Source organism: Crocodylus siamensis, chromosome 4 (assembly GCF_052110815.1).
Source record: "Crocodylus siamensis isolate JL-2025a chromosome 4, ASM5211081v1, whole genome shotgun sequence".
In the NCBI taxonomy this organism is placed as follows: Eukaryota; Metazoa; Chordata; order Crocodylia; family Crocodylidae; genus Crocodylus; species Crocodylus siamensis.
The window spans coordinates 106,528,981-106,555,149 of record NC_143398.1 but is presented as its reverse complement, the minus strand read 5'-3'; the positions used below and the strand labels follow the sequence as shown (position 1 = coordinate 106,555,149).

The following is a 26,169-nucleotide window of genomic DNA, read 5'->3' as shown; positions in this document are numbered from 1 at the left end:
AAGCACAAGAGTGACCTGAGGTGTAAAAGCAATCTGTAGATTTATAGCCCAGCTGGTAGCACTCTTTGCTTATGTACTAGAAATCATGGTTGAAGTCTCACATTCAACCGTGGATGCGCACTCCACTCCATTCACCAACAGGCAGTGCAGAACTAACTGGTTGTTATGAAAACCCAGCTCTCAGAACTGGTCTCCTCTGCCTGTCTGTACTGGGTGTTACAGATCCCATGGTACTTCTTGTCCAAGCTAAGCTTTGTGTCCCAGACAATGAAACTAAGAGTGCTTGAAGATACCCTTGCTACAAAAAGGGGTTATAGGATGCTTTATAATCTCCCAAAAAGATAGGGGTAAATCAGTCCCCTATTAAGTGTTCATAACACGTCCAAGCAACTTAGGGTCTAAGTGAGCAGACACAGTGGATGGCACTGGCTTCTCACTTACTTTTCCCTTTGTGAAACCTTTACTATTTGGCAAATACCCAACTGGGAGGTTTCTTTGTGCTATGTTGTTGGAACAGGTTAATGTGAAGGCTCTCATCCACAGTCAGAGCTTGGCACGGCTATCAGCTCTTCAGGACAGTACCTCTTATTGAAAGGACTTAAGTACTGGTGGCTGTTAAGTCTTTGGCAGTGTCCCAAGAGCTGGAGGAGGTTTGAAAGAAAAAGCTATAGCTGGAATAAGCTTTCGTTAACTCATTTGTCTGTTTTTTACACACCAAAAACCTTTCTGGGGGAGACCAAGGACTGACTCTCCAGGGCTAGAAATTCCTCCCTACCCTTTTAGAGCCTATCATGACATGACTCTGATATTGTCCAAGGTCAAATATTACTGACCATGCAGAGATACTCAGTGGACATTGCTGTGCTAGGATTAGGAGAGGAGTGGGGTATTTTTTCCCCCTAGTAAAACTCTAAAGGCTCCATGTTTTCTTTGTGGGATTTTCTCTGCTTTGAGTCACTAAACTGCTCTATCAGTGATTGTTGGAGGTGAAAGCAGGACTGAAGTAGGGGCATAGATGTGCTGATCACATCCGATAATTTGATTACAAGTCCTCATGAATGCCAGTGGGCTTGGTTTCATTCTAGTCTCTAGTCGCAAGCTGTCTGTGCACCATGTTAATGAATCCATGGGTTTTCTATATTGCCTGTGGCCATACTATCTAAATATTGGCTTCAGCGGGGCAAAAGGTGATCCGTGTCTCTGGAAACGCTGGTCTCTTTTTTTTATCTAGGCACCTATGTTAGAAAATTCTGACTCATATAAATGTTGGTGTGTTGGTCTTTTGTTTTTAATAGTTTTTATTTTTCAATGAAAGGGTCATAACCTTCTGTCACAGTTATGACTACTCTGTTCTTCTCATGCTCAGTGGGTGTATGGCTAGATCCCAGCTAGATGGGAGGATGTTAGTACTTAACTGGCTGAAAATTTGAAAGAGCCTGCCACTAGGATAAGTTCATGAGCTACACAGGGAGATAGCAATACTGCTGTTCCACCTAATCAGGTATTTCATACAAGGGCACTGTATTTAAGACCCTGACTGTACTATGTCTGAAATAGTATTAGAAGAATCATTTTTGTGTTACGGATGGTCGTAGCCCAGTTTCCCTGTCTCTGGCTAACAGAAACTGCTTTCCTGTGGGAACCCTGTTATGCTGTCTAGAGCAACGGTGTTCTGGACTGTCCCCAGGATTTCACCAATCTGAAGTATATGCAACAGTGAGAGGTGTTTCTTTCTCCTGCTCTTGCTCAAACATGAGACCCCAGACCTATCCAAAGGGAAAGAAACAGGAAATTACACATGTAAGATACTTGGAATGCCATGGAGCTCTTTTTAGGGTGGATGATTTTGATATCCTCCATTTCATCCTTTCTGATTAATTTTCCACAATAATAACTGAGTGAATGCCAACTGCATGTCAGATGCTGGGACCTTTAAATGAATAAATGAACTCTATCCTTTTGAATGAGACATCTGCATTTTAACATTTTAAATTATTTTTATTGACAATAATGATGATGAAAACAACAACAGATAGCTCATGACTTCCCAGGTTAGGGATAGCATGCTAGACTAGAGCTGGCCGGTTTCAATGTTAGGACTAAACTGAGCAGACAGTGACTGGTTTCACTGATTAGAGTTTGCTTTTATATTGACTAAGGGTGTTCAGGTATAGGATTAATGATTTAGTGCTTGATATTATAAAGGGGTCTTACTATAAATGATTGGCCTCAGTGTTAATGGGAAACAGGCAGTCTTGAGTTGTTGCAACCTTCCACTAAATGTGGCACTTTACAGCAGTGGTACACGTGCCTGTTGTGATTCTCTCTATGGTACAGAGGATGCAAAGGTCCTTGAGCATGCAAAGGAGAGCATTTTCGGATGAGGGACTGAGCAGAGCAGGGGACGAGTGGTGCAGTGGGTTGGCAGCAGCGCTCAGCAGAGCCTGAAGGGGTTAGCTTACCCGGATATTCAGGCCCTCCCAATGGTTGTGGAAGATCTTGCTCTGTACTATTCTCATGAGCTGGGAAGCAACAATGTTTATGAGATGAAAGGGAGCAGAAGATGGCTTTTCCTGGCTGCTGCCTTTGCCCATGCACATGTTGGCTCTGAGCCAGCTCTGGTGGGAACTCTCCTCCATGAGCTGAGTGAGTTGAGAAGGGGGGGCAGGGATAGAGGGAGGCCGGCAGGCAGAGGAGCTAGAGGGAGCGAAAACAAAAACAGTAACCCACGCAGAGAGCAAACTGTAACAGATGGGCCTAAGCGCTCCAGTGGGCTGCTTCACGCAGCAGTGGCTTCAGATGCACTGTCAGCAATCTCCCCACTCTTGGCATGTGGAAGATTCAGGGTGGGCTGCTGCCCTTGTAGAAACAGGGCATGGAAAACCAAAATAAAAGCCAAAATGAGAGGAGAAGGCATTGTAAATTGGGCTGTTGGAGCCTTGTCTACAGCAGCTAGAGTGGGAGCCATAAATTAGCACTGGAGCAGCACAGTTGGTGGTAGCAGTAGTGGAGGTTGTAGTGTAGACCAGTGTCAGGCATTACAACAGCGTTAGGTAAAATCTCTACAGAACCTTACCTCTGCTATATCTTCACCATTGCTACCCTGGGTTGAGCTGGCTTGGGGAGAAGTTAAGATCCCAGTTTTATTGGTGTAGATGCAGCCAAAGCAAGCAGAGAACAAGACATTTGATGTAGGATGAATGTGAAGAAAGAGGAGGAAAGAGGAGGCCTCACTCTCCCTCAGGCAGATCTATAGGTCCACACCTGAGACTGGGTTTTCACAAGAGCTCAGTACATGGAGTGTGGAGCTTTTTGGAAGAGGCGCCTTTTATTTAGCCACCCTTGTAGGAGGGACGTGCTCTTCGGAGAACTGGCCCCCAAGTTGGGCATCGAACAGTCAGAAATTTGGCTCGGAGCACACCTGAAAATCTGGTCCAAGTGGCATCAAGTTTGAAGAGCAGCTGGTGATTTGGGGTGCATCCATTGGGAACTGTCCCATTCCTACCTTTATGTATGGCTCTGTAGACTTTGCAGCCACCTATCCAGCAAACCAGTGAAAGCTGAAGACCCCCTGACAAGGTTTGCCACACAATACCTGTGTTTTCAAAAAGTCCTGGTGATTGCTGGGTCCCCAGTAGGAGGTACCTCAGCAGGGCTCATTTGCAAAAGAGGGTTGTTCACTACTTGGTGAAACTGAATTTTCTTTTTAATTAGTGACTGCTTACTAAGATGTGTGGATTTTTTGCCTGGGAATACAGTCAGTGCCATGGATAGGGCATCTTTTTAGGAGTGAATGATTCAGGTCCTTGGCACTAATACATCAATGAATTGGAGCCTTTGTGTGACTTACGTTCATTCCTTCCACAAAGCACTAGGGCTCCCAGTTCAGTAAACAGTTCCTACTGGGGGAAAAAGTGCATACTGACCTGTAAAAGCAGGCCTAACCCCTACTGAAGCCAACAGGACTTAAGCTAGTATTTAAAGTTATGCAAGAGGCAAAGATTTCTTAGGGTGATACCTTTTATTGGACCAACTATGTAACTGGGATGAAGTTAGACAAGCTTCTGAACGCAAGATATTCTTTGTCAGTTAAGCACCCACTTACAGTAATACTTTCCAGAAAAGACTCAAGCATATTCTTAAGTTGAAGCATGACATATGTGCATGTGCACGTCATTGCCACATGTGAATGTTGCATTCCTCTTTCCACTCCGTGAGATTCTCTGGCAAGATCTGGCTGACAAATCACATTACTACAAGCATTTCAGGTGAGATGCGGTAATGGCGCTGGCATTTTGCAACCACAGACATGCACATGTGAATGGTTAAATCACCCCATCAGGGTGCCATATAGAGAGAAACAAATACTGAGCTTGCTCTGGGGGATGGAGAGGGAAAGGATACGATCCCCCTCTGTATCTTTTACTGAAAGGTTTTCCCTTCTGCAGATGTGCAGCTGTTGAGGTTTCTTGCCAAAAACCAGCACAGCACAGCAGAGCGGGGAAGAATGCGCACATCTGTGTGCATAGTTTAACCGGGCGGGAGGCCTGGTGGTCAGAACCTTGTGGGTTTCATTTTCATGGCAAAAGGTGCCAATTTTCATGGGGTAAAATGGCAGATTTCACAGAGCACCATTCTGTTTCATCAACACACGCATAAAGAACCAGGATGAATTAACCAGTAGTTTAAGGCACTAGAAATGCTCCTGCACAGACCTGAAGAAAGATTTTCTCTCCATTTCTCAGTTTATTGGAACTTTGCTTTGAACAATTCTAAAACTCCCAAAATAGGGCACGTGTAACCCATTCAGAAATGCAGCACATTTCCAAAGTTACTCATTCCAAAAATCCTGTCATGGGGAAGTAGGTTTTATATTTCCTTCTAGGTAGGAGTGTAGTCTTGAGTTATTCAGAGTATGGTGTTGCAAGTGGAAAGGCCTCCATCACAGTGAGAAAGACTCCTCTTCAGACATGTGCAATGCTCTGCTCTTACATTTTAGCAGAGTCTGGCCAAAACAGACCCCGGAAGCCAGTCAAAGGTTATCAGGGTTGTAGGTTGTAGCTGTGTTGGTCTAAGGACATAAGTAGGCAAGGTTCTTTGGAAAGTTATGGAAATCAACGCAAGCAATTCCTCCTTCTGTCCATGGGCTTTGGGTCAGGGTCTAGCTGAGAGTCTGCCTGACTTGATACTTTAGGCTGTGGGTACAGTACTTCACAGTCAGAATTCAGTGTCACTCTCTTGTCCTGATAAGCACAAAGCTGGGACATGGAGCTAGATCCAATTGGCCCAACATGCACCTAGTGGTTAGAGCACATCTCCTGCTTCCCAGCAAACTGCTCTAACTACCAGGTTATGGGCCAGGCATTGCCCAGACCCCACTCCAACTCTCCCCTTGAGGCTGGCTCACTTCACCTTGCATGTAATATTCATCAGACAGACGGCATTAGGAAGGTTTCTGCCATACTGGGAGGAGGAATCCAAGCTAGAACCAGGTGAGGCTATTAGGGGTTGGAGGAGGCCTCACAGGGACTTCCCAAGTCCTTTTCCTAACCGGGGAGGTAGCCATTTCACTGAGCCACGCACCCTCCTCCTGTTCTTTTCCTCCTGGCCTCACATATTTCCCAGTCTTGCCTGCCTAGAGAGGGCTGGATAACGTCTGGCCCATGATCTGATAGTTTAAGCAGTTTGCTGGGTAGCCGAAGATAGAGGTAACTTTTGCAGCAGGGGTGGGGGAGAGGGAGAGGAGAGGAGTACGATCCTGGCCTCCCACTCCATGGTCAAATGCCTTGACCACTAGGTGATTTACTAAAAGCGTTGTTTTTCTGTCTGACTTCTAGCAGGCACAAGCTGTGCTGAAGAGCCAAAAGTGCAGTTACACAAGTACATAGGTGTCACTTCGGGATATGAGGGGTAAATAAAATCCAGCCATTGAGTCCCACTACTGGAAAACCAAAACTTAGTGGCTGCATCTGCATTTGACTGTCTTTTTACCTGAGATTTCACAGAGTTGTTACCATTCGTGTATTCCCATCAGTGACACTGAAAATGTAGACCTCGCTGCTGTTGGGATAGTGTCGCAGAGCTTGTAGGTGCCCTGCGACTGAGAGCAGAAACGGCTTGGGGGAGCCCCCTGGGGGTGGAAAGAGGGAAGCTCAGCTGCCAGTCGCTAGGACTGCACAGGTGGTTGCTAGGGCAACCAGGGTAAACATAGAGACAGGAAGGGGCGGAGCTTGGCCCTTCTTAAGCCGGGGGCCAGGAGGGCAGTTTTCCCTCTGGTGGCCGAAGGAAGAGGAACTCGGCCAGCCCAAAGAAGTGGACCTGGATGGCAAGAGCATTCCCTAGGTCCTGCTGAGGGGATTGTTGTGCTCGCTGTCTTGGGTAGGGAGGTACTATTGTTTTCTTCTGACCAGGACAGTCTAGTTTTTATGTTGTAGCCCAGGGGCTTTGTGTTTTACGTTTACTATTTTACTGGAGGACCGGGTAAGGCTATTAGGGGATGGAGGAGGCCTCACAGGGACTTCTCAGTAGCGTGGGGGTTCCTGACGCCTGAGAAGGCACAGTATTTTGCGGGGTGCATTGGCCCAGCCCCAAGAGTGCAGAGGGGCAGCGGGGAGCCCCGAGAGAGAGAGTGAGGAGGGGCAGCGGGGAGCCCCGAGAGAGAGTGAGGAGGGGCAGCGGGGAGCCCCGAGAGCAAATGGAGGGCCAAGACATAACAGGGCCCAAGGCAAATCACACCAGCACGATCTGCGAGGCTTGGGCTGCGGTGTAGGGGAGGAAAAGGAGCCACAGGCAGTGCCCCCTGTCATTGGGGCACATAGAAATGCACAGCCTCCCTCTGATTACAATCATCTGTTAATCAAAATAAAATCAAGGCATGGCAGGTGAGTAAGCAGGCAGTTGGCCCATTGCAGGAGGGTGGAGCCACATGTCCAGAGGGGCTCCGAGAGTAGGACTCCTGCCACAGATAGTCACTGAGTCATACAGACATCCAGTACAGGGCAATTCTAGATGATACTGTGGTAGAAATATCAGTGGCTAGGCCCATATTGTTTGTACTAAAACTTGCACCCATCATTGCTATTGCTTTGGCTCACTGTGGGTGAATAAGGTTAGTGTAGATGCATGAAGTGAGACATCAAGGCCTATTTTGTTAAATTGGTTGACTATCTGATGCAGGTGTGAGATGTAGTGATAGAGTGATTAAGCTCTCCTGTTATGGCCCCAGAAACCAGGAGTTTGAAGCCTCACTCTCAGCTGGTGCTGAAGGATGACCCAGCTCAAAAGAGCTAACTGCCCCTTTAGACTGAAAGGGCCAAAGGGGGCTAGTTACATAACTTCTTTGTGTGCTATTGGATATGGAAACTGGCCTGCATTATCCAGACCAGCCCAATGGGCTGCAAGGCTCAGATGGACTTTTGACCCAAAGACACAGACAGCTGGGAGCTTCCTGGAATGAAAACAGGATTGTCTTTTGCAGCCAAAAATGTAGTCAAAAGTGCCATCTTTTCAGAAAACATTTTTTTTTTTGTAAAAACAAAACAAAACTAGTGAGTTCAAGCACCTACATTGAACACCTTCAAGAGTAAATTGGATGCTTATCTTGCTGGGATCCTATGACCCCAGCTGACTTCCTGCCCTTTGGGCAGGGGGCTGGACTCGATGATCTCCCAAGGTCCCTTCTGGCCCTAATGTCTATGAAATCTATGAAATCTATGAGTTCTTGAATGTGAAATGTAACATTAAATGTAACATTAACATTAACTTAGCTTGTTTTAGGGCCTTTTTACACATTACACTTAGCATGTACTAATTTTAACTGGTGTTCAAATTAGCATGTGCTTTGAGCAGTCACGCAAAAGGGTTAATATCCCCTGGCCACATGTACATGAGATGCTTACTGATGCCAGGCATGAACTGTGACGCGATGCTACTGCACAGTAGTAATGAGCTACTGCACAGCAAGCATCACTAGGCAACCATACCGGGACACTACTGTGCAGTAATGCTGGTTACATGAAGTCATTTAGGACTTGGTTATGCAAGTCCTAAATGACTGCACAGAACAACTGTGCAGTGGATGGCTCGTGTAGACGCCCCCCTGTAACCGTTACTGCTCTAACTTGCCCTTAGAGCAGTGGTTACTAACCAGTGGATCTCAATCCACTGGTAGATCTTGGAGCCTCTTGGAGTTGATCCAAGCCTGGGGTGGAGGGCTGAGTGCCTACATGCATGCACACATATGCCCCAGCCCAGCAGGTCAGTCTGTGGAGGAAGGAAGGGGTTGGGCTAGATTGAGGTGATGGACAGTGCTGCAGAGGCAGGAGCAGGGTAAGTTGAGTGGGGCCCCAGCCAGGTGGCAGTTACCTGCTGGGGAGGTGAGCCCCCAAATAATTTTTTCTCCCTTTGCCTCGGTCTGCCCCCCCTTCCCTCCCCACAGACTCATCTCTCACTTTTTTGGGGGGGGGCAGCTGGGGGGGAAGCACACAGTAGATCTTGGGTTGCTTTTAAATGCCAGAAGTGATCTACTTAAAAAGGTTGGAGACCACTGCCTTAACGGGAGGTGAACAGGGACGTGGCTAGGACTCAAGCTGGTTCCTACCCTTCTCTCAGGGGCAGGGCTGGTGGCCCAGATTGGGCAGCCAGGGGCTAGCAGGGTCCCATTGGGCCTGCCAGCCCCTGCCTGACCAGAGTCTGGTTCCCTGCTGCCTGCCACTGGCTAGATTGAGCCCCCCACCACCCCAGATTGGGCTGCAGTTGTCCACACCACTGTCCCCCTTGCCTCTGGGGCACCTTTCCTGCCAGTTGGAGCTCCTCCCCATTCCTCTGGCCTTTGCAGATCACCACCCCCCCATAAACTCCAGCTGACCTGCAGCTCATGCTGTACTAGCACAGCAAGTAGGGAAGGGGAACCTTCCCACTCCCACTGCCGCCACCGCCACCACTGCTAGGCTGTAACAGGCTCTCCAGGTTGAGGCCAGGCCAGAGAGTAGGAGCAACAGTGGTCAGCTTCCTCTTCTCTGCTTGCTCCCCTGGGACAGCACCAGGAGCTAGGATCTACCAGGGGGCAGTGAGTGGGGATCCGGGAGGAGGTGGGGCAGATTTGGAGATGCAGGGGAGGCAGGTAGCACCACCTGTGCTTTCCCTCACTCCTCTCCGGCTGGCCCACATCAGGCCAGCCATACTTCTCCCCCCCACCCCACACTCCAGATCTCTGCTCACCACTGGGGGAGCAAGCAGGGTGCAACTCCTGGGGGAGCAAGCAGGGTGTGAGAACCCACCCACCACTGCCACCGCCACTACCGCTCTCTGGGCTGGGCTTAGCCCAAAGAGCAGCCACAGCAGTGGTGGCCAACAGGTTTCCCTTCCCTGCTTGTTTCCGCAGGACAGCACCAGGAGCTGCAGGTGAGCCATAAGGGCCAGTGGAGGGAGCAGAGGGGAATTCTCAGGGTAGAGGAGGACAGGGGGAGAGTCCTGAGGGGCAAGGGGGTATGGATGAAGAGCCCCAGAGGCTGGGAAGTTCCTGGAAAGGGAGGGGAGGTGGGATTCTTACCTTTAGGTGCTGTCCCTGCTTTCACTGTGGGGGAAGATAGAGCAGCTGGGGGCAGTGCCTTCTGGGATGCTGGAGTTCACGTGTAATAATGCCTTAAGAGTTACTTACAATAGGAAGAGAATTTTTCTTAGCATGAATGATCTATGGACTTTATCAGAAAAAAGGGCTTGTTTCTTATGAGTCCTGCAGTGGTTCAACTCTGACAGCATGTGCTGAAAAAATAAAAATCCCAACCCTTAAGTGCATTGAACCAGATCTATTCATGCATGAAGGTTCCAGTCTCTCTCCTAATTCACAGAGAGGTCAGGCTTCCTTGTGCTCTCACTGTAGTTCAGGCAGGCAGTGAAGTCACTGCTCTTTGAGGAATCGGGCATCATCTTGAACTAAATTATATGGAGATGGCAAAAAAAAAAATTACGATAAGCTCCACCAGTGCCAAGAGCACAGATGTTTACTAACTTGATTCTTTTTTTCCACAGGAGGACCCCTGGAATTAACTTTGCAACATATTTTTCGTCCTTCTATTACCACTTGCAAACAAACCTGTAGCAAGAGTGATAATGAAATAACTACATTGAAATTTTTTTTTAAATTTTGCACAGGGTGATTTTTTTAAAGCTGCCTTTACAAGAAATAGCAAAAAATGTTTGTCTCTTAGATACATGAAGTTAAGGGTTTGAACAGGAAGTGGGGACCATTTTGGTGAGGGACCAGTTTCTGGGCTGGTATAATCTATAATAATTCTATTAATTTCAACATGGCTATGACAGTTCAACAGGCTATAACAATGTGATGGTACAGTCCTGAGGGGTATATATTTTTTTTTTGAAGAAGGGAGATCATTTGATGACCATTTCATGGACAAAAATAGTGAAAATAATTGGCATTCCTGGTTTAATAGTCCAATAAAAAATAATGAAAAAATATTTTGTATTGACCTCAAACAATTTTTGCTTGTTACGTTTCCTTCCTGAAACGGAAAAGAAAGAATTACTGTTGTTTTCAGTTGAGTTGAACAAAGTGCTTAATTACATTTTTGGCTATTTTTAAACCTTTAAATCCAGCAAAATTTTTAAATTAAAAGTGCTTTCAAAAGGAAAAACTGGAATGATTAGTTTAGAAAATGTTGAAACCAAATGTTTCAACCTTTCTAAAAATATTTTCCTTACTTTTTTTTCCCAACAGAAATTATTTCTGAACTCAGCCTGAACTCACAAATAGATTACGTTGACCCACAATTACATTATTCTTCGAATAATTTGGCTCAAAAAATTTGTCCATTTCTATCCATGACCCATGTGACAAACTGGTGATGTTCTATTGCTGTATGTCTGATATTGTATTTCCACTGATTTATAGTCCCACACAAAGTATAACATTTATCATGGATACATCACAAATACATCTGAGGTATGAACTTCTTACTCCTACGATAAAGTACAATGTAGTGTAAAACCTTAATGAGTTCAGGGGCAGAGTTAAGGTGGATTTCTTCTTTGGAACAGTGTGTGAGAATATACATTTTGGGCGAAATGTTTAGTCTTAGAAATGTGATTTCTCAGTGTGACAGGGGGCACCTCTTGGGGTCAAGTCTCATCATGCTGACCCACCCACCTGTCTCTATGGGGAGGTCCGCCCAGTCTCTCCTTTGTTGTTTCCATAAGCTGTTGGTATGATGAGGGAGACTGCCCATTTCTGCTCTGATGCCAGGGGGTACTATCTGTGGCTCTGACCTTTCCTACACTGCAGCCCATGTCTCACAGATAGCATCACAGTTCTTAGAGTCTCCAGCCTCCACCATCTTCCATTCTGGACCCTAACTGGAGACCTCTTATCAGACAGTGTACTCTGCCCTCATTCTGGGCTGCCTTGCTTCCTGTACTCTTTCCCCTCTCAGCCATGGCTCCCAGGACCTTTGGCCACACAGGCCCTGGCCTCACCTCCAAGGCCAGTTGGAATCTCAGGCCCTTGGTGTCCCTCGCAGTAGGCCCCAGGTCCCTTTGACCCTTCTGGTCCTGGCCCCAGCATTGACCAGTCAAGTGAGCCTCAAGTCAGGCTTCTTGAGCATCTAGCCCACTCTCTCACCTTCTCAGCCCTACTGTGGGGTTACCCCCCCAGTTGTGGGCACTGGGATTATAAAGGCACCCTGACCCACCTTTCACCGGGGTAGTAACTGGCCTGGCATTTCCTGGGGATTCCTGCAGCACCAGGAACCCTACCAGGCCACCTGTCTCCAGCAGGGCACAGTTCTTTGTCATGCCCAGGACCAAGAGCCTCCTAGCCATCCCCATAAGTTATTGCCCTTACCTCCTGGTTGCTCCTGCTGTAGCTCAGCTAGGCAATGTTTCTACCTGGGCTGGCTGCAGCAGACTGCAGCCTTTATAGACCTGGTTCTCAAAATGGCTGCTGCCATCAGGCACCTGCTGGATGCCTGATCCAGCCCTTAAAGTGGCAGGCACCAACAGTGCCCTGTCACACTCAAGTTCATAAAAACTTTGCTCAAAGAATTATCAATATTATTAATGTTCCTTTTGATTAGAAATGGATTTAAACAAAATTGCCTCCCAGATAATGCATTTTTATCTTGGAATTTCTCCCTATTCCCCTTCCTACTTTTTTTTTCCTTTGGACTTTAAACATTAATGTAATGGACACAGTGTAAATGAATTAAATGGAAGATTTTTATTATGTAAACACTGTGAAACATCAATGTTTAAATTATTACATATGGAAGAGATGGGAGGAAGAATGCATATTTAAATGCCAAACATACTTCTTGCCAGCAAGCAAGTATATCAAGTATAACATTATGTAAGTTCTCTTTGGGCCTCTTCCAATAAATATGATAGGAGAATTTGTATTTATGTCTCCTATGCAAACAATTTCTATACGTACTATTTTCAAAAATCATCCTTGCTTGCTGCCATAAATAACCTAAATGGCATAGCGAAGAAAGAGAATCTAACCAAAGCTTCTACTGGACGTAACATAGATAATTGTGGTGAGAAATGAACCTCCACATTTGATGGAATGTTACATGATCCTATTAAAGTCATATCCAGCCTTGAAAATGTCTGTACTTGTGAAAGCTCCTATCATGGCTGACAAGCCACAGAAACTCAGAGCTAGAGGCATTACCTGCTACAGCTTGAGAAACACATCTGTAGACAGAGACTGTAATGGACTCCTGTCTTCTGTAGACAGGACGCCAAGAGAGAACCTAACACACACTCACCAGTGGATTACCTACTTATACCAGAAAAGCGAAAGACTGTGAAAGTACTCGTCTCCTTGTGCTGGCCTCCCATCCTGAGCAACTGTACCTACTTCTGAGAGAGACTATTGTGGTCTGTTGTAAAGTGTTATTAAGCATGTGGAATTTATTGTGTACGATACTACAAAACTGAATGGAGGGCAGCTGTTTGTATCTCTGTGAATTTCTGTTAGTAAATGAAAGTGGTGACGTGACTTTTGAATGCTTGGCTGGCTGAAGGAAACATTAAAACTAAGAGTTAGATCCTAGTCTCACTCAAATTAATAGGGATTCTGCAGTGGCTTCAACAGAAGCGGCATTTCACCCCAACGTAGGGCTGGAAAGAAGGTAGAAAGGAAGAATGGCAATACAGAGGATGATGCTGGGGGCTGTCATTTGGGGTTTGGGAGTTGCTGCAAAGGACTTGATTACACAAGGTCCTGCTTAGATATTTTGTCCTGGACTCTGTAGTCTGTATGTCCTGGCTACAGCCCTGGGTAAATGATTCATAGATTCATAGACGGGACCTCAACAGATCAAGTCTGACCCCCTGCCTAGGCAGAAAAGAGTACTGGGGTCAGATGACCCCAGACAAATGCCTATCTAGCCTTCTCTTAAATTGTTCGTTCCACAAAAATGCCTCCCTTCCCAGGTTTGTAATTTTCTAAGCATTTAAATTTGCTTTCCCGTGGTGAGAGATTTCCACATGGTGTGAGATTGGAAAGGAAATACTTTTGGTTCCTGCTAAAGTCATAGGAATAACTTCAAAAATATCTTTCGATTTAGTCATAATTATGGAGTCATGATTCATGGCTTATTAACAATTTGTATTGAATTTGTATGATTTGTTGAAGACTTTGTGGAGTCTTTTGGGATAGGAGGGGCACCATCTGAATGTCAGGAACACTCTTATTTTGTATCTTGTCTTAGCAACCTTTTACTTCACACTTGCTAGTTAATATGAGAAATTTAGAAATCAGGTAGAAACCCCAGTCACAAACCAAGGATCCTTACAAAAGCTGCTCAGAAGGGATAGGATGTGGGTCTGAGGGAGTTCTCTAGCAGTGATTTGTGCAAATCTTGATTAACTGGTGCCTAGGGTGGGATTCAGCAGAGATGCCCATGAGGGAGTTTCTTGAGGTGCCACAAGAACCCAAATTGACTTTTCCTGGTGGTTGCTCGGTCTAGAAGATCAGTCTAGAAGATCTCATTAAGCATCTCTGTGATGCTTAGTTTTGGTTCTCAAACTGTGGATTTGTGTCTCTAGAGATAACACCCTTGTTAACACTAGTATATGGAGATGAGAGATAACAATCCTGATTACCTATCCATCATCCCTCTAGTCTCTCTACAAGTTTGTGTACAGAGTCAAGCCCTTACCTGTCTCTAAAAGTGCAACATTTCAAGAAGTTAAATGAATAAAGGATATCAAACAACAAGAATGAACTTTTTGTAGATAACAACAATTAAATTGAGGTTTCCTGACCAGTGATTTAAATCAATTTGATTTAAGTCAAATCCACCGTAGTAGTGAATGGAAGTTAAACTGTAGTAGTTTAATTTTTGAAGAGGTACCATAGCTGCTGATTATGTGTAGACTCACGTGATTGTTACGTCACTGTAGCGTATTGTATGGCAACGTAACATGTTGCTGTGGGGATATTGGGCGACATGTAGACGGGCCCAGTACCTAAAAACCAAGGCTGCTGAGCTATTTAGTGGTTTTGAAACTTCTACTAGTGGGCTTGTTTCCTTCAGGGAAGCGAAACAACATGCCCTTGTCTCCTGACTGTTTTTCTACCACGCTTGGTGAAAACACCATAAGAAGATCAGATCTCTGGTTACTTTTGTGTTATAAGCTGCCATGTGAATCTGAAGCTGTAAAAAGTCTGTAAAAAATGAAAACAAAAATACAAATCATACAAGTGCTGGACACCCCTTTTCCTTCCCCACCGCATGTCTGGTGCACCTTGCTTTGACTGGAGGTGAGAGCCTCCCTGCTTTAAATGGTTTCCGTTCAAGTGCCAAAGATAAGATTGTTGGAGGGCTCAGGGGGAAGAGGGAATCAGTGTCACCTCGCCCGTGGCAACGGAGCCAAATATCTTTCTATTGCTTTGATTTAGCCGTGGTACCAGTTGCAGTTTCAGGTGACAGAGTCTGTTCCCTGCTGACAATAGCTCTGTATTTCAAAGTCTGCACTGATGTCCTCCAGGAGAAGTGGATAGTCTCTCCATCTGGAGTTCCTGCCAAGCACATGTGTGTGTGAGTATGAGGGGAGGAAGAGGGGGCGGGAGGGGAAACGGAGACCGAGTGAGAGAATTAAAAGAAGGAAGCAAGGAGAGGAAGGACTATTTTTCCTGAGTGCTCTACTTTCAAACTGTTTTTTTTCCCCTTTTATTGGCCATCAGTGCAATGACCCGCTTAACCACATCAACTCAGCTTGCTCCCTCCCCCACACTTCCTTTACCCTGGCAGTGCACAGGCTCTCAGATTTCCTCCCTAGCGTAGGGCGGATGGCGGCTCTATGAGCTACATTCCTTTTATTACAAAAGAAAGGGAAAAACTGCTCTCCAAGCAGGCAGATGGCCGACTGTTTCCTGGCAGCTCCAGCACAATATCATTTTTCTATTGTCCTGACAAACAAACAAACACAAACAGAGCTTTTTCCCTTTTGAAAAGAAATCAAATAAAACCCGCTCTGCAGAAGAATTCTTTAATCTGCTTGGTTTTTCTCCTAATGGCAGGTGACCTTTGGGAAGCTGCTGTTCTGGTTGGCTAGCTCATGTCTCTGCTTTCCTTTCAGGGAAGTTTAATCAGGGGGTGCCAATATATTGTTGTTGGCTCTGGGAAAGAGCCTCTGTCTTGTTCAGCTATCTTAGCGTGGCATGGTTGATGTACCAACGATGCAATTGGAGACCTCCAGTGCTAAAAGACTTCCAGTGTGTCTTAAGTGAAAGAACAAGTGATGGAGGAGCTACAACTCCTCATGGTGTCTGTGAACTGGCATGGAGAGGGACCTGTAACATGCTCACCAGCACAGTACAGATGGTGCCCAGAGTCCAGGATGATGGGCTCCTTAAGAGGGAATGCTTGTACAGAAGGTGAAGCATTCATCGCTCTGTAGGATAAAGGCTGATGCAGAAGATATTAATTTGGAGGAATTGGCTTCCTCTGAATTTTCTCCCTTTATTTCCCTTGTTTAGTCACGATAAACTATACTTTTAGCTTGGGAGCAGTTGTTGGAGTCAGTTGTCAACACTCCTGATTTAACCCAAAGGGACCCATAGAATAACATGGGTATCTGAACAATGTCCAGAACTGATGGTTTGACTACTATTACCCTGGGCAGGAGGAGCGGGTAAGGGAGGCATTTTCTAAACTGAATTTGCCAGTGTATACTGTATAGTATATACCATGTCCTCACCTTCAACTGGGATGCGACTTTTCCTTGTTGAGCTACACATGAATTCCTCGGGCTGTCCCCAAACTCTTGTAAGCATGAGTCACAGAGATGCACGTGAGCACTTATAATCCCAAACATAGCAAATGGGAGATGCAAGGCCTTTACACTTCTGAAAACCAAGATCCATAGCAGCAGAATCTCTTTGCCATCATACCCTGCTTGTGCAGTTTTTTTGACAGAAAGGCTTTGGATATGTAAAATAGTTTATTGGTCTTATTTTTCATATTTTCACCTGGAAGGAGGGGTTCCTTTGTACCATACAGTCAACTTTTGGGGCCTTTGAGGAAGAAAAAAAAGGTTGCATTTTAGACATCTAGAATTTACGCAAGACCACAACTCTGCAGTGCTCTGAAGCACTTGAATTCTCCTGAAGTCACTTGGCTCAACTGCATGCCTAAAATCAGCATGTGTTTTGCTGAATCAAGGCTTAACACAGCATTTCTATACATAGTAATGTTGCAGTTTTTAAGTTCTGATGTTTTGGGACTTACCTAGGTTGTGGATAAACGACAGCCTTCTATTAGTGTTGCCTCTCTAATTATACCCTCTGTTCCTAGTCCAGCTTTTTCACAAGGTATTGTAATGTTGTCATTGGTCCATGGTAAAATATGGGCCACCTTGCATATTACGGCAGTGTAACTTTAGGGCAAATTCTGCATGTTAGGGGAGAATGAAAGAATCCTATTTCCCTGTATTGCTGAATTTCTGGCGGTGGGGTTTACGTGTAAACATATCTCTGACCTTCCTCTGGACACATCTGCAGTAGGGGCACTTTTTTCCAGTATATCATTCTTGGACATTTGCTTTCTCTTACCCTAAAATTGCAAGCATGAATCTCAGTCCTTCTGAAGTCAGTAACCAAATTCTCACTGACTTGGATAACATGTGGCTTTTACCTCTTGAGTCTTGTCTCAGCCTTAATTTACTCATGAAGTACCATATTTTGGGTGTCTAAAGTAAATAAATGCGGGCTCTTTTTCAAAGGGGCTGAGCAATTACAGCTTCCATTAAAATCTGTTTTGGTGAGTGTGTGTGTACAATGCGTGAGGCACATGCTAATATTAATTGGATATGCCCTAGTAGCATGAGCCTCTGAGGAATAGATGCCAACATCTGAAGTTGTTCCAGCTTTGACCTGAATGAGCTGCTTAATTTCTCTGTTTTTCCTTCTCTAAAATGGGTGTAGTGGTACTTACCTGCCATACCTAGTTGTGAGGCTTACTTAAATAATGCTTGTAACCATTCCAGATAAGACAGATGCTCTGTATTGTTGCCGTTTTATTCAGTATGGTCATACGGCACTGACTATACAACATGAAAATCGCTGCATTCCAAGCCTAGGATATGGAAACAGGAGACTTGTCAAAAGTCATTTAGACAGTTGAGCATGGCTTCTATTTGTTGTGTCAAGCAGCAATTAAAGCAAACCCCGAATATTATGAACCATGGTTTAAAACAAGTGGATCTGTAATCAATTACTTGATCATAGGCCCCTAGTAGTTCAGACTGGTTTGTTTGAGGAGGAACCATATTTTTGTTCAAGGGTGCTTCATTTAGATGGATGTTCATTAAGTTTTAACAACTGGTTATTTCACCCAGCACCCACTATGAGAATTTGTCCTGTCACCTTCAGTGGGTTGTAACTCAATGTGGAGACAAGACATAGCAGAGAAGGTAAACCAGTTCCATGTTCAAAGTGAATTTTGCAGTCTGACCCATATACACCAGAATCAAATGAAGTTTATAAGAGGTAGGCCTCAAATTATCAGAGCTCCTCATTAAGTGAACACCATTCACTCTGCCCACTGAATGAGGCATGGAAGCTGTGGGAAAATGGTATTCAGTTACATGCAATTAAGATGGCATCCTAAGGCACATACATCATATCATATCCAGTTTTAATAGGATATTTCCTAGCCTTTGAGTAGTTGATATTGTAGTATTAACAATGTGTGTATGTATTTCATGTAGTATGTGTGTGAATAATATTAATATGCTTTGGTTCCACTCCTATGGGATTTAGTTGAAAACAGAGCAAGTGTAGACGCATGAAAACACTTGCTCATGAAAACACTGAAGTAAAATATGCATCAACCCTAAGGGAAGAGATATAGTCTAGGGCAATACAGAGCAATTCTAGACAGGAGGAACCCAGGATTAATGACCCTGGAGAGCCAGCTCTGGTCTTTTTTGCAGGAACATCTGTTGCATTATTTCATCCAGGTTTTTTCCACTTATGCCTTTCAGTTAGTTCTTACAACTAAGGTCCCTTTAAAATGTAATAACAGGAAAAGTACTACCATTGGTTTCTTGAATCTCCCTGGCTAGCAGAAGCCGAGAGTGCTTTACATTCAAGGCAGGCAAGGTTCTTTAAGTAGATGTGATATCTTTTATTAGACTGACTGAGTAGTTGGAAAACAGTTCTTAGCAAGCTTTCGGGTGCAGTCACCCCAAACCCCTTTATATCCCACTTAGATTATGGAAGAAAGCAAAGGCTTTCATTTGCCTTCAAGTGACTTTATGGGGGCCAATGCTTAGAAAAGCATGACTGGTCTCAAGAGGGTGCCCCTGTTAGGCCAGGATGAAGGTTACCAGAACACTGGGCTGGGAAGGCTGAATGGCAGAGAGGTAGAAGTGGTGGTCAGAGGAGTAGCAAGCTCCTGCCAGCCCTGGGCAGAGTGCCGGGGAGATGAAAGTTTGCTGTACATCAGCTGCAGTGGGGGTCAACAGCTGCCTGGCTTCTATGGCTGGGCTGTGGCCACTGTAGCACAGGTGTCTGGGGGTGCCACTCTGGTGCCCCCTCTAAGTCAGCCCCTGAGGCAGGTGCCCTGCTTGGTCACCATATCCCCAGTTGCATGACTGGTAAAGGTGGTTCAGAGACCCCACACATGTACTTCTGGGGGTGACCTATTGATGACTAGGGGCTGGATCTGACATTACAGTAGATGGTGGGTCTTATTACAATCATGAGGACTGTCCTGTGATCAAGTGATGGGGAACCCGGATTATCTCACCCTTGATGAAGCATGTGCCTCTACCCTAAATAATATCTGGTATCTCTTTGTGAGTGAGATTATCATTAACCGGGCTTTCCTACAGAGCAGGGCAGCAACTGGTCCTCTAGGGTCAGCAGTTGCTTTCTGTGGAGAACTCCCACTCTGAGTTGGGGGAGTTTGTCTCTTAGGGCTTCCTCCTATGTCCCTCCTCTCTGACTCTGCTTACCTTTGGTGCACTGGGGCATTACTCCAGAGACTTCCTCTTGGTTCCATTGTGATTTGACACAATATAGGTCGAGCTGCTATTTAGATCACAGGAAATGAATTCTCTGCCCTCAGTGCGCACATCTCCACATAACGAGATTCAGCTGAGTGCTGCAATCCTGCACGCAGGCCATGAAGATGGCTATGTACATATGCTTCCCTTTTCCCTTAGAGGGAAATCAAATCTAAATAGAGTGAGGGGTGGAGGTGGAAGGGGTTAGGATTAAAGTTTCCAATTGTCAGTTCAGCCCTGCCCATGATCTTCCTGTTAGTATTTTGTCTTGTTGGCATCCTTCCTCTTCTTTATGTGTATAACATATATGCGTTTTTGTCTGATGGGTGTTGCTGTCTGTATGTTACGTTAGTTGCACCTTAGTGCACTCTGACATTCAGAAGGGCTATGCACATGTTTTGTATATGGGTGCATCTGAATAAAGCATTGATGTGCCTTCAGATGTAAAGAAACAAATGAGAGAGAACTTTTTTGTGGGCATCCTGGAAGAAAAACCAAGGATCCTCCCTCTGATCCCTTTAGGTTTTACCTCCTTTTGACAAGAGTTTTTGCAAATGAACAAGTGAAGGTCCTTGGGGTCTTTCTGGTGATTCCTATTTTGATAATTACCATTGTTTCTTTATGTAGTGGCAGTGTCTATGATCCCCACTAATGGACTTGGATGCCTTTTTTATGCTTGTTGTAGTACAAACACAGAACAAAGAAGTTAGGCCCTGTGCCTAAATACTTACAGCTAAGATATGCCTCCAGCATGCTGGTGGCTGACACCCTTATGGTTTCCAAATGGCCAAGACTCAGCACAAAGTGACCATCTCCAGGGGGTAAGGTTGTAAGTGGGATGTGCTTTCTTCATTAGATCTTAAGTGGCATAGCAAAGGAAAGGCCTAGAAAGGCATATTGTGATCACATCTGTGATTTAGAAAAGCTGGGACCATACTGGATACAGTGACTAAAAGTATTTGATTTTTGTTGTTTTCATGGCTTGTGCCACTAGAATTGTCCTGTGCTCTCTGGAAAAGTGCTTAGACAGATGCAGAAGGTGGGTCCCTACTCTTACGGGAGAAGTTTTGCACATCGTCCTCTTAAAGATTTCTCTATCCTGTAGGGATAAGAAAGTTGCCAGATCTCAAGGCCCATCCTGTCTGTGCCCTTGATGGATGCTACTTGGCAAGTAAGCGGCTGTTCTAGTGTTTGTGATGTATAGACTTGCCCACAAAAATACCAGACTGAAATGATACTTGGTCATTTTACAGAGGCAACTCACAAGATGGTGATGATTTCTTGTCATGAGACATGGCTGCATGGTGAAAATTCACACATCCAGTTACTAGTCCCGTTACCCCTGTCAGACAAAAGGGAATGGCTAACAAATCAGACATTTACATCAGCACTGACCTTGTCAGTAATGGCTGAAACAACTCACTCCCCCACCACACCTCAATGGTTCACTGTCAGTTCTGTTTTCTGGCACCCAGTGAGGTGAGGCCAGGCAGAAGCCTCCACAGTGTAACTTAGCACAGCTTTGCATATGTTCCAGGTAAATTTTCAAAAGTGACTAGTGATTTTGGGTTGGAATATTGTGGTAGCTGTGATAGTCCACAAAATGTGCAAGAAGCAAGGTTATTTTGAGGATATCTTTTGTTGGACCAACTGTATATTTGGGCGAGATCTTAGATAAGCTTAGGAAGGGCACTTCATGCCCAAAAGCTTCTTTTAACATATCTTCCAACTATACAGTTGGTCCAGCAAAAAATATCACCAAAAAATCCCTTGCTTCTCTAATGATTTGGGGTCTGCTTGTTTTGAGAGTTTTACTATTAAGGTCAGCCCGCCAGGCCTGATTTTTCAGAAGGTGCCTTCTTAGCTATTTTTGAAAATCAGATTCCTCTTAAGATATCTCCTGTTGGGCATCTGAAACTTAAAGCATCCAGAATCACTCTTCACCTTTGACGTGACCAGTCCCTATCTCCTTATCACGTCAATCATCCTTAGGTAGAAGCATGTGCTTTATTTTACTACTGTGTTTTGAGTGGGGGGTGGGAAGAAGGGAAAGAGGAAAACTTAAATTAGAAGAAAACCAAACAACTACTGCTGGGGATGGATGATTACAGCTCATTTCAAGGCCATTTCCTGCATGCCAATGATGGATCAGTAAACAAGTGCCTCTTTTGCAAACACAAAGCAGGCAGGAACTCTGTTTGAAAGAGAGAGGTCATGGCAGGTCTCACTCTTTTTGGCAGCAGGAAGTTCCTATCACATGACCCTGGGAATTGTGAAGTCTTGTGCATGTAGAAGATATGAGGACAGCCTTCTGCTCTGAGGCTGCATCCTTCCCACAGTCTAGTCAACAGGTTTGAGAGCTCCTCCCCTCTTCTGTTCCTCTCTATCCCTCTTGTGTCATTCCTTTACTTGGTTAGCTAGGAAATGGTATCAGATGGCTGCACTGTTGGACAAAACAATGGTATAGATTCCTGAGTGTATTCAAATGGTGAGTCTCCAACCGAGCCTTGACAGCTTGCCTCCCTTCTGGAAATTTATGGGCTGTGATAGGCCAGCATCCCAGTCATAAATCGATGGAATGCTTCTGAGCTCACTCCTTTGGGGTTCTGCCATGTCATGGCGGGTTTGAATATTCTCTCCTTGGCTTTTGTTTTATAATGCAAGTGACTGTAGTGCTGGCCAAAGGTACCAGGCTGCTGTGTTGTTCTTTCTGACTGCCTATAAACTAAATTAAATCCCCGTGAGCCTTACAGAGTTTTGCTCATTTTCCTCTGGAAGACTTCTAGTCTGCTTGTTGTGCTAACTGTAAGCTCTGAAGCAATACTTTTTTGAGTGATGTTCTAAAACTGGTCAGCTGGTCATTGCGAGGGGAGACAGGAACTACCCACAGTCCATGAGTTGCATCTAAGTATAAAACCATTCCACCAGTAAAATTGCCAGATTGTCTCTTCTGTGGGAGAAATGATGGGCCTTTCCATTCTTATTGCTCCAGTGAATCTCCATAGGTCTTTGCAAACCTGGATGTGCCCATTTTCTCTTCATAGTAGGTACTATACTGCATTGTGGGTTCACCTTTCTATTCTGTTCTATTCTATTCTATTACACCTTTCTATTCTATTTTGAACAGTTCTTTAGGATGTAACAGGACTAATAACCACTGTGGCCTGCCTTTATCAACAGAGTCAGCTTATTTTCTGTGAATACTGCCCCAGCTTCCTCTGTGTATTTTATGATGCTACTTCCCATGATTGTGGTTTGGTTCAGGAAGCTGCACATGGTGGCCCCATTAACAACAGAGTGCATGTCTACATGAGATGCTAACAGCGCAGTAACCTAATAGTACTGCACAGTAATGTCACTTAAAAGGTGTTCACCAGTGCTACTGCACAGTAACTCCAGTTACTGCACATTCATTTAGTACTTGATTATACAAGTACTAAATTAAATGTGCAGTTACCACTGCACATTAATGAACGTGTAGATCTGCCCAGAGGTATCTGACGTGTGCTTTGCCTTGCACTTTGAATGTTACTGCACATCTGTTTGTGCCTGAATGCTCGTTTTATCCTGATTTGCCAGGGGTCTTTTAGCAAATCTTCCAAGTCTGAATTTATTGGGTAAGAAGTTGCTTGCATCTGGGAATAGACTTCAGAGTTTGCCACAAGAGAATCTCTAGAATGCTGAATGAAGGAAGGTGTTAGATACAGACAGTCATCCTCTTCTATTGCTACTATTACTACAGGTGTGGTTGTTATCTGTTATATGTGTCAGTAGCTAGGCACTGTACCCACAGAACGTGACTGTTGTGCTTGTCAATGCATAAGCACAGAACACAGAATTTATATTCTACGGCAAATGAAAATCTTAGTTACAGCTATGAAAAATTTACTCATCCAATAGCCTGGGTGAGTCATTCTTTGGACAGGGAGTGAATGTCATTAGTTTTTCATTATCCTGAATCATAACAGTTAATGGGTGGGTGAATAGATCATGCTCCTAGGGCTGGTAAATTTTCCTGACAATTTTGTAAAGCTGCTCTGTGTTTGAAAGTGAACTGGGTGTTGTTCCAGATACTAATGAGGAAGAGAAGTAGAGGGGCTTATTGTCCAGGGGACAGAGTTGGCTAAATGGTTAGCAGTAAACTGCCTTGAATGTGCACACATTGAGTTGACCCTGAGTTCACTTCTCATCTTAGAAACGGTGCCAGTGTGGGGTGAAAAGACCGAAAGAAAATTCAGAATGAACAAGCCTGAATTATTCCTATTTCTCTCTTCCTCAAAATGCTTGGTGCATGGAAATGAGAGATCCTTTTATATATTCTTTTTTTTTTAAAGTAGGAACTACTAACTTTCCTGAGGCATTTGCTGGGGCTGCCAAACTCCAGGCATGACAGAGTAGCATCGAAGTGCTCAGTCAAGTGGACAGACTCCAGAGGCTTTGAGTTTTTCAAAGTATTGTGTAAGAGAGAATGACCTCTTTCCTCTCATTGAAATGCTTTTCAATGGCTGCAGATAGTGCGCTCCTGAGAAGGAGTGAGAATGCCCTGTGAACTGGGGTGTTCCTTAAGGATCCAGAGCTGATTTTTCAGGCCACTACAAAAGGAAGAAAAATCTGTTGTGTTGTGAGACAAACCTGCTTAAAGAGGAGAGACTGATGCTACCCCACAAAGAATAGAGCTCCCCATGCAAAGATCAGTGAGCACCAACCAAAGCAACTTTTGCAGCCGTAGAACCACATCCATCCTGAGTGGAATTCCATTGTTTTCAGTGGAGGTACCTGGGTGAAGTTGCCCCCTTAAATTTCTACAAAGGAAATCAGCAATAGTGTAAAATGTCCAACTGATCTGAAAATACATTAGGTAACCAGGAGTTTTAGTCCACCTTTAGTGTCATAAGCAACATACCTTGGTATTAACTAGGAGCCTAAGAATGTGGCACATCCCATGGCCTTATGAGCCAGAGGCAGATTAATTCCATTGATCAGGGTAACTACAGGGTTAGTTTTATTTGTTAAGTCATTTTTACTGTCTTGTGGGGGAAGGCAGATCCCCTAGGGCTATGATAATAGCAGTGATAGCTAACAGTTATATAGTGTTAGTATATGTTCAACTCACTGTACAGATATTGCCTAGTTATTATGAATCATGTTTGTTGCAGTAGTGCCTAAAGAGTAACCCTGAATGGGGCCCCATTGTGCAAGACATTTTACAAATACAGAGTAAAAGACCATCTCTGACTCAAAACTCCAAAAAACTTTACCATACCCGTAACAGGGAGTTGATGTAAGCATTGTCATCCCCATTTTACAGATAAGTAAGTTAAGACAGGGACCTGCATGGCTTCCTGCTGCTGTTACCTAGCTGGAATTCTAGGGGCAGGTTTTGCAAGTGTGTTGAATGGGGGAGGGAAATGAGAGGTTTCCTATATCCAAACATACAACAATACCTCTAATTATTTGTGTGTTGCTTTGACCTCCCCAGGTGAACCATCACCACGCCAGGTGCTGACATGATGACAACTAGCAAGGCAGGCGACGTGAGCAGCAAATCTGAAAACACTGTCTGCCGATCTCTTGAGAGGTGAAAAGTCCTACATTCTTCTTTTTCTTTTTCCCCATGGGGGGAGTGGAGGGGAAGAGTGTATCATGACTTTTCATTGGCCTACTTTCTGTCACATACTAACACACAGGTTTTCAAACTGGGGTACGTATACACATCTAATGGGTTATGCAATGCCTTGCCAAGGGGTACATGCCTAAATGTTAATGGCATCAGAGCTACCGATTTGGCAAGGTGCAGTGAGTAATAGTGTTGCCATGAATTGGTGTTGGCACCAACACTTTTCTATTCAGAGATGCATCAGGCCCCGGGGGTAGTAGCAGCAACATTTTGCAGGTGCAGATAAAGGGGTATGTAACCACAGAAATTTGAAAACCACTGCCTTAAAACTTGCATCCAGCATCAGTTCTTCCCAGCTTTTCGCACTCTGCCTGTAGACCTGCAGGATGTGTATTTAAGCCCCCCATCTGGATATAAGCCTTTTAACCACTGAGAATACCACCATGCTCTACTACACTGGGAGGGTCCACACAGTTAGAGGCATAGTTTGCCTCAGCCATTACACTGAGCTCCCTTGTACCAAAAAAGGCAGAACTTAAGGGCCCCTGAGACTTGTGAACAGTGAACCTGGCCAGTATCACCCTTCCCTTTAGTAAAAGAGGGTGCCTGTAGTCATGTGGGGAGATTGCTCTGATGTGCTGTAATTACAATGTGTCAGAGCAGATTCAGTTAATCAAGACTGCTGGAGTGTGCTAGTTAGTGTGCTGTAGCAGCCTCCGCATCTCATGTATCAGTGTCCCCAGGCTTCAAAATGGTGGCAGGGATGCTTTAACGAAAGCTCATTAGACTCACCCCACCCCACCCCACCCCAGAGCACATATAAAAATACCCAGAGATTCTACATTCCCAGGCTGGGTGTGAGCTACAGCTGGATACACAGTGGCTATCAGGCTTGCCTACACAACCACTCCACCAGCATGAAACTTAGGGGTGGTCTGTCCATGTCCTTTTGTACCAGTGAATCTAAAATGAATTTATTTGCATTGCTGCTGTCTCCTAGCATGGATGCACTT

The 26,169-nt window shown here is 44.8% G+C and overlaps 1 protein-coding gene across 4 annotated transcripts in view; it reads left to right on the top strand.

Moving 5' to 3' along the window:
- The window catches only part of DENND2A (DENN domain containing 2A), a 73,437-nt gene that overhangs the window by 4,041 nt on the left and 43,227 nt on the right, over positions 1-26,169 (top strand). For 3 of the 4 annotated variants that reach the window (XM_090043292.1, XM_090043291.1, XM_090043294.1), the window contains exon 2: positions 25,019-25,117. In XM_090043292.1, the coding sequence (XP_089899418.1) occupies positions 25,047-25,117 (71 nt within the window). In that variant the 5' untranslated portion in view covers positions 25,019-25,046. Of the gene's footprint in view, positions 1-14,926; positions 15,066-25,018; positions 25,118-26,169 lie in introns of all 4 variants that reach the window. The other variant, XM_090043293.1, reaches the window with a different exon arrangement.